Raw genomic sequence first — 11070 nt, 5'->3', positions numbered from 1 at the left:
GAACATGACCTGGCCAGATAAGCCCATTCACCAGTGATCAGGCAGGTTGATGCATGGAAGCAGCAAAGGTTCTGTAACCCAGACTACAGCCACCCTCATCTGCGTGGATATATATATATATTTTTAAGCAGATTAGATATTGGGAGTTACTGAGTTCACAAGCTATGCTGGGAAGCTGTCAGTGGGCTACTTGCCCACAGCAGGGTGACACAAGGTACACCCTGAAGCAGTGTGAGGAGCAGTAACAGGCACCACTGTACCAAATGGCTGCCTCTGGCAAGGGCTTAAGAGGCAGGTGACTCAAGCAGAGAGGTGGAGTGACTCCCTAAACTTCTCTGCCCCCATTTTAACAGATGTTGGCCATTTCCTCTCTGTCCCTACTATTCAGCACTGCTCTGACAGATCGGCTCAGCCATTCCCTGCCCCTTCCCAAATCACTGCTTCCTGCACACATTTCCTACTCTGCTCCTACCAGCTCCCAAGAAGCAGCTTCACCATCTTGAAACCACACTGGCAAACGTGAGAATATTTAAACAGAATAGATGTACAAATAGATGCTTTAACCACTCAAGGGTGTCAAACCTTGCTCTTTAGCTACCAAACTTTACAACTCTTTTGAAAAGTCTATAAATATTTACAGATAGCATCTCTAAAGAAAAAAAAACCCAAGTTTTGTTTTTCCCAAATCCAGACTACATTATCACCAGTAAAATACATATATCATCATACAATTAAAAGAACTAAAATCTGAAAATTCAAAAGTGAAAATACTGGCTTACTGAACTGAGAGAGAAAACAACTTCTACAGACAAAAGTTAAAAATTACACTTCAACATGATGGTGTCCCATCATAGTGGGAATTGACACTCCACAGTGTCAATTCACTCCACAGAGGCAAAAAAAGAGAGAACACTTATGCAAGTTTGTGACACTTGCATTCAAGATACAAGCAAGGGCAGGATAGCTTAAAATAAATGGATGCCTCAAATTCCATGAGAAAGAGCAGAACAGAATTCCAGGAGAAGGATCCATTGTAAAAACTTAGAAAATTAATTCTTCACCTGCAACTTGTTTCTTATTAAAACTGCCACTGTATTTAAAGATTTATTTTTTTTTAATTTAAAAATCAAGCATTTTCCTTTCATTTGCCAAGATTTTCCATCCTTGTAAGTCTGTAGGCTGATGACGATACAGACATGAAACTTTTTACTAGACTATCAGCTTTCAATAATGAAAAAAGCTTCTCTAAAACCACAGATTTAAATTTGTTCAAATAAATATAAAGTAGGACAACATCCTCAACCATGGGAAAGTAAGATAGCTGTCAAGTCCCACTGGAAGTGACCATCAGCAGCAGATAAGAACACAATACTGAAGTACTAAACAAGCAGCATAAATTTAAAATTTTTTCTAGCTGGGTGATTCCTTAGAAAATGCTAATGATTTCAGGAAACAATACACTCACGTCACCAACATCTCAAAGAAACTTCCAAAATACCCACGTTGAAGAACAAGTTGGGTAACTCTTAAACCTAAAAATCACAATGCTGATGCAGAAACGTGTTTTTATGCTAATGCTACAAACTGGCTTTACCCAAAACTTCAGAGCAGATAATTTAATGGCACAAATTATTTTCATCACAGTCAAATCATGGCACCTGAGGGAAGAAGTATTCTTGAAGTAGATTGTGCCTCCTCAATAGTAAAAAAGACCAAAAAGTTCATAGTAAAACCACCTCAAAACTATAAATTTTTGGCCCAAAGGCCTATTCACTGAAAAATCACTGCAAGCCTTTATTTACAAAAGCACACATAGCCTTTTCAAGGGTGAGGAAGAAATAAGCCTTTGGATATGTTAATATTAACTGTTAGACTGGAATGTAACTGAGGAGTTTTAGAATATGAAGTTTTGTTGGACACAGTATTTCATAATTACTGTATCCTTTGAGAGACCTGCATGGGAACTCGCTCACAGATGGATCAAGTTATCAGTGTAACAGAAAATTCTGCTCCACGGGGGTGAAATAACTTCAACACTTCTGACCAAAGGTAGATTTTATGGGCTGTTTTTCTTTAAGTTGGAAAATTATAGTTAATTACATTGCTTACATTGCTCAAATACAAGAATTCTTCAGAGCCTCAACAAGACACAGCAGAAGCCTGTAAACTTATAAGAAAGAAATACTGCTATCAACCTTTACTTTAATATGAATACTATGGTTTTTCTTCCCTTCTCTCTCATTACTATCCACAACTTCTTACTTTGCCTACATTTTCTCCATATATATTACATAAATGCACACACACTCACGCTTATCTATACATAAAAATAATATACAATTGTGGTTCAAGTTCAGTATTAGTGGGTTCTTAATTCAATTTAGTCTGTCAGCTTCAAAAATCTTGCCAACATACACAGGTTTGCAGGTCTGTGAATACTTGGAAAAGGAAACTAGAATTTCTAGGGGCAGGCAGCCACGAGACTTTGCTGAATTTGCAGCATACACAGTACCCCAAAAGACCAGCTAGCAGTCATGTGAAATAACCTCTGCATCAAAACAAAAGAGTAGCCAATAGATACTTTTTTTCTAGGGTTTTTTTTAATAAATTGGACTTGTTCTACTTATCAACAGGAAAATAGTCATAAAGTTAAACACTTGAGGGATTAAAAATTCAGCAGCTCTCTCTGAAGATGTGGGAAATTGCTTATGAATATTATTTATGGGAATAATCTTAACTATGCAAAGTGGCATCATTTGCTAGTATGCAAACTTACAGAAAACACTGAAAGATAATTCATGTGAAGACAGTAAGGAGTCAATCTCTTCTTACTACTCTTAGGCATTAAAACAAGAGAAAATCAAGAGAAACACAAGAGAAAATCAACTCAATTTTAGTGTACCAGCAGAAACTGATTTAATCTCTACTTTCTGCGAGGTTAGAATATTGCATCAAACCAATACAGCTGATTATAGTTTTCATTAATATCCCTTTCCATTCAGGTACATCCAAGTGTAAATTAAAGTGAGGCAGCAACACAGAGTATGAAATTGCAGGAAGGGCCTGTGAAAGGGGTGACCCAGCTGGTGACTCAGCAGGACTTTCCCTGCCTCCTCCCCTTCAAGGGAGGGCAGGAAATTTCAAAAGAATGTGTTCATACCAAACACAGCTATGAGTTATGATTTAAAGCAAAGTCACATGCCCACAGATAACAAGGCCAGCAGAATAAACCTGGCAGTGAACCGGTAACACACACAAAATTAGTTCCTTCCCCACCAGAACCTGGACGCTGCAACCCAGAATCCTTCAACCCTGTTGGTGCCCATTGTTGAACTCTACTATTTAGTCAGGCATGGAGGCTATACCATACCTGTTTGTCATTTAAATACTCCTGTGTTTGACCATAAATAATGTAGGTCGCATTTGTGGAACATGATTAATGAACGACTTGAAACTTCAGCCCACACAGCAGCTGTGGGTAAATAAGTTGTGTGTAACAACACACCCAGGACAGCCTATTCTTGGCAAAAAAAAAAAACTCCTATACTTCCTCTATCGCTACTAAAATGCTCTGAAAATAATGATATGTAAGAACTGCATAGCATTAGGCCTCCAAAGGCCTGCCTAACCTGATATCACCCCTGATAAAGTGTGTGGAAGAGGACAAGAACCAGACATGCACACAGGAGATGCAGCCCAGTAACAAATTCTCAGTCACTTATGTATGGCACAGATCTGCTGAGCCAAATGTGGTGCCTTTATGTTTATCAAATGATGATGCATTTTTCTGTGCAACATCTCAGAGATCAGCATCTTAATGTGCAGTACTGAACTCACCACTTGACAACTTGCTGAATACCTAAAAAGAATTCAAGGAGACAAAAACAGGCGACAAACAACCCTTACTTGACATTCATCCTCTTCATGCACCTGTATCACTCACAATTTTACAGGCTTCTCTCTCCTTCCTTCCCCCACTAAAACAACTCCCCTCCCTGTGTTTTTTCAAGTGCTGCTGTATTTTCTGAGGCCTGAGGAAGGGACACAGAACTCCACAGCACTTGCCTCACCAGCATACCATACATACAGGTAATAATCTCAGTTTTCTTCTCTACTACTTTTATTACAATTCCTACTGATTTATTTCTGTAACTGTTATAGCTCATTTTCAGACAGCCTTCTAACACCAAGACCTGCTCCTAGGAAGATGTTTTTGCCTACCATTTCACTGCCCAAGCACCACAGAACCATAAAATCATTTAGATTGGAAATGACCTTTAAGATCATCAAGTCCAATTGTAAACCCAGCACTGTCAGGTCCACCACTAAAGTGTGTCCACATGTCCCTAGGCACCACATCTATACACCTTTAAAATAACTTCACAGATGGCAACACCTTCCCTGGGCAGTCTGTTTCCATGCTTGATAATCCTTTCTGTGATGAAAATTTTCCTAATATCTAATCTAAACCTCCCCTGGCCATGTCTTGACTCACACAACTTAATGGCCAAGCAATTGACTCTCCTATTATATTTCTAATTAGTTTATTTCATTCTTATTAGGTTCTTCACCACATCTGCATTTGGTACTCTGTTTTGGGTGTATCAACAGCAGCAGCAAATTTTGCCATCTGACTCTTCTCCAGATCATTTATGAGTATTTTGCAGAACACAAGCTCACAAGCCCAACACAGATGCCTCCACTGTGAAAACAGGCAAGCTGTTCCTGCTCTCTGCTTTGTCCCTTGGTGGATTGCTCTGCCACAGCAGAATCAACCTTCCTACCCCATGGCCACCAGGCTCTTCCAAAAACCTCTGGTGAAAAGTGTTTCAAAGAAGGGCCTGGCAAACCAAGCACACTGACTGAACATCCCAACACTGCAGTAGTTCTTACGGATCTATCCAACTCCACTGAAGCCAGCAACTCACTGCTAACACAGTTCTAATAACCATGTCTAGTTTTCAGCTATTAATCAAAACCAGATGAATTGTCAATCACCAGCTTAATCTCATAGCCAAAACAATTTGCAGTTTTCCACACAAAAAAAGAAATAACAAGCCTTGGAATCAACACAGCAATTTCTTTCAACTTAAAAGCAAAAGAACTTCACTTTCCTTCCAACATATCTAAAAACAAAACAGTAATTTGGTTAACCACAAGTATTACAGCCTTCCCATGATAAGGCTAGCTTCAAATCACTGAAAAATAATTACTAAGATGACTTCTGTTGATTTTAAAGTACATAGTGATTTCCATTTTCACTGACTATATTAATTTTGTTGATTCATTTTACACAAATAGAAACAAACCAGTCATTTAAATAACTGCTGTTCAGTGAACAGTTTTCTGCCTACTGACATGAAAGGAAAACCATGACACAGGAGAGCTACCAACTCTGTATTCAGGCTTAAGAGCAGGGGTTTCGCACATCTGCATTTTTTCCCCAGGGGGTGGGGAGGGGTTAAGTTTTCGTTGATTTGAACAATACTCATTTCATCCAAACAGTTTTCAAGGGGGAAATGCCTGCCTGTTAAAAGAGTTTCATTACTAAAGTCAGGGCTCAAACTAATTACTTAATGGGAAGGTACGTGAACAGTAGCTTTTACCAGATAAAAACTTAACAGAAATAAGCAAACAGAAGTTACTTGGCTTGCTACAACTGCCTGAGTTACTGATTTTAATCAAATAACTGGAGTTATGTGGTTTTCCTCTAATTATTTAGTTTCAGCTCTTACCTTTCTTCAAGCTATTCATTTGCAGTTCAGCACTGTAATAGGTTGCATAACTTATTTAAGGGTTGAGCTGCCTGTATTTAACCTCTTCACTGATTAAAGGGAAACAAATGTCCCAAGAACATTTAACAAGCTTGTACATTTTACAAGTAAACTTTCTTCTCCCAAACCACCTTTTAATGCCAAAAATAGGCTTACTGGATGGTCAGATGAAAACAAGGAATTAATGCTGGTGGAGGGTACAGTCCACCTCAAGTATTTCCTCCCACACCCCCACCATCACAAGTTATCAAAGATCCTAGTGACACTGGGTTTTGTTCCTTGACTGTCTTAAAAGTCTTACGTTACTATTTCTACAATTTTCTTTCAAGTCTTTTTTCTGCTAGATGTTCATCTTCAGAGTAAAAACCCATGTCTTGTACTTCTTTTTCTCATTCCTACCTTTTCTGTACCGATTTCTCTGTGCTGTCATTACGCCCTTCCCCAAATACCCACTCATTCTCTTCATTTTTTCCTATAGCCTTGAGTCCTCTCCTTTTCATCCTGCTTACCCACATAGTTGGTAACAGGAGGCATTGTCAAGATCCGCTCTCTCAGATAGGAACACACAACTCCAAATGCATGCAAAAACTGTAATTTAAGTTCTCCAAACCAAGTCTGTGCGTGGAGACGCAGGGAGAGGAAGGGTTGACACAGACATCTAAAATTTCAAAACAGCTTTGAGGTAGGCAGCAAAGAGTAAGATGGTCTTGAAGATATGCTTCCAGAGAGCTTCCTCCTCCCTCAGAGAAAGACAGTGCACTTTTCCCCTTGCTCAGCTTAGTCCCTAATCTCCCTCACAGGGCTCCCCCCCTCCTCCTCTCTTCCACGGGGAATGTGGAAGCCCATCCCAGCTGCCGAGCTGCTCCATGTAGCCCTCGTTGTCAGCTGCCTCTCCGCAGCGCGTCCATCTGATTCCCAGAGCCGGCTCCCGGCTCACGCTGTGCGGAGCAGCGGACGGGAGCAGCCGGCAGGCAGCAGCGCAGGGCACGGCTGAGCAGCTGCTTTGCGCACGGGCCCGGGACACTGCCCGGGACAGCTGCTTTTATGATTTATTAAGAGTATTGTAGCATCCTGTCATTACAGCTGCATTCCAACAATTGTCTCCAAATATTTATGGGCAGAGCTACTTGGCATTAATTACCGACTGATCAGAAAAAAAAAATGAAATTAGTAAACCTTTGTTATCTGCACCACTCGGCCACAGATGAATCATCTGGTATCAAACTTCTTGAATTAGGACTGACCAAGTCAAAGGCAAACAATGGCAAATGTGAAGATTCCAAGAAGCACTTTTTCAGCTGAAACTTAACATACTAGCAAGCAGCCAAAACCGTTAAAACATCTTGATCCTCTGTAGCTTAACAGTTCTATCTTTTAATTGAAAAATTACATGGAAGCAATATATGGCCATCAAAACCTGGCAATCAGAGCCTTTTGCATTCTCTTTAAGATTTCATTTCAGACTGATTCACATTTTTGTCCTCTCCTTGCAAAAACTGTTTCCCCATCGCTTCTCAGTTACATTACTTAGTGCTAAAGAAGTTCACGCCAGAAATTTTTTTTCACGTGTAACAATTTCAGCTTTAATTTAAAACCACAGAACATTCCCTTAGGATTTAAAAACAAATACCTCGGTTTGGCCAAAACAAACACATTGTAACACACACGTCTTTCTCCAAGTTGCAAATACAAAAATTTCATCATTTAAATGACAATTCTCACACGTGCTTTTCATCTTCTCCCCAAAGGAACCAACATGAAGAAAATAGTAAATATTCAGCTTGCCCTGTTGTTGTATTGCATTTTGGTCTATCCATGTCATCCTATAAAAATTACGTAAGCTTGTTAGAAATATCCCTGAGCCTCATTTTACCTTCAGCCTCCGTACACCAAAAAAACCACATAACCAATAACAAACAAGGGAGTTGAACAGGGGCAAACGTTTTGAAACCATAGTTCTTGTGTATCCTGAAAGACATTTACAGTCATTTAAAACATTTTCTACTAATTGGAAGTAGCTTACCTGAAGGACAGGCACTTTTTGTGGTGTGTTTTGTGGTGACTGGTGAAGCTGTGCCCAAGGCTGATGATGAGGATGTGGGGGTGGTGAAGACTGATGATGTATCCCTGGATGAGGCTGCATGGGAGGACAGGTTGGCATTTGCTGTTGAAAAGACTGCTGTTGACTAGGAAGCTGCTGGCCAGATATTAGTCGCTCTTGTATTGCTTGTGGATCTGCAAGGCCAACACCTGGACAACCATTTGGTCTCATGTGCCCACCCATCTCCCGTGGTGTTGAAGACATACCCATAAATGGACGATTCTGCTGCATGTTTCTGGGGCCCATATTCCTTTGTCCAATTCCCATGGCACCAGGGGGCTGGTGTGACGGCTGAGGATGGGGTATATTTGGGTAACTGCCAACTTCCATTGGCATTCCAGCACTACCAGGTCTAACCTGTGGAGGAGGTGTACCTGCTGGATTACTCATTGCTTTCATAGGTGACATGGGAGGTGGAGAGGCATAAGTTCCCTGAGGCTGTGAAGGGTGCATAGTTTGCGTGTTCATTTGGTTAAGTGAGCCACTAGGGTGGATGGGCTGCTGGTGCATTAGTCCTTGACCACTGTTTGATGGAAATCCGACAGCATTTGGGTATCTTGGTACAGATTGATTCATTGGAGTGTTATTTGTAAGGCCTAAATTCTGATTCATCCCTGTATTATTAACTAATCCCTGATTAAGGTTACTGTAAGGATATCGAGAATACTGCCCTGAGTTGTTTATAGTAGGTGAGGGTACCGTCTGGCTCCGAGAACTAAAATTAAGTGTTTGCGGCCTAACAGCACCCTGCTGGGGAGGATTAGGGGAGAATCTGGGACTGTGGGCTACTGATTCCCCATGGAGAGCAGTAGGGGGATGGTGGTGAAATTGCTGGACTGAGTGTCGCAAGGAAGGTGCCATACTGGGATTCTGCTGGGGCACATGAGACAAGTGGCCAGGTCCTGAGGTGGCAATGAAAGGGTTTCCCTGATTGAGGCCTTCTTGGCCTTGAGAAAACTGGTTCATCCTCTGCTGCTGTGGCTGGCCGTGCTGCTGCATTGAAAAATCACCACGAGCCATGTAGTTTCCCATCTGCTGCATGTGCTGAGGATGGCCCTGCCCAGGGGGTCCGGAGGGTGCCTGTGGCGGCTGTGTCGGTTGTGGCTGCTGCTGCTGCTGTTGCTGCTGGTACGGTGCTCTTATCTGGTCTGGCACTTGAACTGCCCGTGGTCCCCACATGGAGCCACTGTCTACGAAGGGCTGCCCGTGTCTCTCGTTCTGCATGCCGGGATAGACTCCCATCTGACCACCAGCAGCGCTGCTGTGAGGAACCTGAGGAACTGGAGGGTTGTGATACTGCGAATGAGGAGACGCTATACCATTCCCAGGGGCATTGCTTATCATCCTGTTCGGCTGATCCATCAGGTGCATTTTCTGCTGTTCGTATTGGTTATAGTGATCAAAATGGGTCAACTTGGCTTGGTTTTGATTTGCAGGAGGATGATGAAGAGATGACTGTAAAGCGGGAAATCCTTGATCCATGGGCATTTGCTGACCCATAGGATTCACTGTATTTTCAGGATATCCACATTCTCCAAGACCTTCCAACCCTTCACTGAAAATATTCCCATCTTCTCCAAACAGACTCATCATTCCTGGATCTGCCATCTTTTTTCAGCACGCAGCTCCTTGGAGCTACAACCAGAATGTTAGTCTGTGCTTCACCTCGGTGAGGTGTTTTGTCCTCAAAGCCTTTAATCCTCAACTAATCTCCTTCATGTCATTCCATATTTCCTTAATTCTTTTGGACCACGCAGTGTCAGGCAAAGTCTGGTTACTGCTCCTAGAAAAAACAGGGGAAGGGGGAGAAAGAAAAGAAGATATTGAAATAGATAACATAAAGAAAACATACTTGACTGTTATTTATACGCTAGCTAGTTTCAGCCCCCTGAAATACATTTTAAAAATCTATTTCACATTACCAAGGATTCATTAGCTTTATCCAAAGCTTTATTATGATAGAGAGTTAGGAAGCAAGCAAAACACTAGCCTTAACCTTAAATTAATCCATTCACTACACTTCCTAGTGCTCCTTTCTTGGGTGGAACAGAACAAAAGAACACAACACGCAGTAGCAGCAGCTGCCACAGCAGGTAGGCAGATGCATGAATATAGCTGAGCAGCCCATCTGCTGAACTAAAGCCCTGAAAACGCTCTAGTTACCAACAGCATGTCCTTAACCTTATTCCCTTGAGCTGCGTAATCAGATGAGCAAGCAGAAGCACCAGGTCCTACGATGAACTAAAGTTAGTTATACACACAACAGATTTTTTTCAAATGAGTACAGAGATGACTCAACTAAATACAGACCAAATGCCAAGACTTAGCCTTTAGGAAGGGCGTTTTTTTTTTTTTTAACACAGTTTATCCTAATTAAATTAATTTGTAAACTGAAAGACGCAATGCTTCTTCCCATTTCAGCAAAACTATGTGTAAGAAAAGCAAATTTAAAATTTTATCATATCACAGGGTGCTTATCCTAATTTCCTTTATGATGGTAACACAGAATAGTATCATTGGAGTTCATTACTCGTCTCCAGGTTATTATGTTACTACTGCAACTACAGCACTTTGGAAGCCCATACTGAAGTTTTTTTGTCTTTAGAACTTGAATACTCACTCAAGAGAATTAGTAATGGCAAAAGGACTTAACAAAAAGCTAATGTAACAAGGTACACATTTGGACTTGGGGAATAAAAAGCAAAAAGCAACTACACAGTAATAGCAGATTCAGAAAAGTTCTCATTCACATTTCCCACGGGAAAGACTGGTTTATTCAAAACGTGTCCCCCATCCTCTTCCCACAAGAACTCCAAAGATTTATTTGGATCCATTATTTATGAATAAAGGTAGTGTAATGCTGTCTTTTCTTCTTAAAATCTGAATTTAAACACTGTGTCTTACATGCAAAATAAACTTTAAGACAACAGTCAAGGGAGCCCATACACTTAGCAAATAAAACTATTTTTGTACCTTGGTTGTAATTCAGTGGCAACTCTACCTGCAGATACCCATTGCCCTTAACCAGCAACCAAAGCAAAGAACATTTACAAGTTTATGCTTTCACATCTTGCATTCTGTCATGGAGGAGAAATGCTTTCAGTCGCTTTGGACACAAAATACCAGGCCAGACTGTTTGACTGAAGGTGATTTGTCCCAGACAAGTTTTAGGGAGAAAATATCAGCACATTTATT

The 11070-nt window shown here is 41.0% G+C and overlaps 1 protein-coding gene across 4 annotated transcripts in view; it reads right to left on the bottom strand.

Annotated features, from left to right (window-relative positions):
- Positions 1 to 6152: 6152 nt before the first annotated feature.
- Positions 6153 to 11070, bottom strand: part of LOC130249985 (chromodomain-helicase-DNA-binding protein 7-like) — a 44903-nt gene continuing 39985 nt past the window's right edge. For 3 of the 4 annotated variants that reach the window (XM_056485201.1, XM_056485202.1, XM_056485199.1), the window contains one exon: positions 7459 to 9658. In XM_056485201.1, the coding sequence (XP_056341176.1) occupies positions 7639 to 9483 (1845 nt within the window). In that variant the 5' untranslated portion in view covers positions 9484 to 9658 and the 3' untranslated portion in view covers positions 7459 to 7638. Of the gene's footprint in view, positions 9659 to 11070 lie in introns of all 4 variants that reach the window. The other variant, XM_056485200.1, reaches the window with a different exon arrangement.

This window comes from Oenanthe melanoleuca, chromosome 2 (genome assembly GCF_029582105.1).
Source record: "Oenanthe melanoleuca isolate GR-GAL-2019-014 chromosome 2, OMel1.0, whole genome shotgun sequence".
In the NCBI taxonomy this organism is placed as follows: domain Eukaryota; kingdom Metazoa; phylum Chordata; class Aves; order Passeriformes; family Muscicapidae; genus Oenanthe; species Oenanthe melanoleuca.
This window is presented reverse-complemented; position numbering and strand designations above follow the sequence as displayed.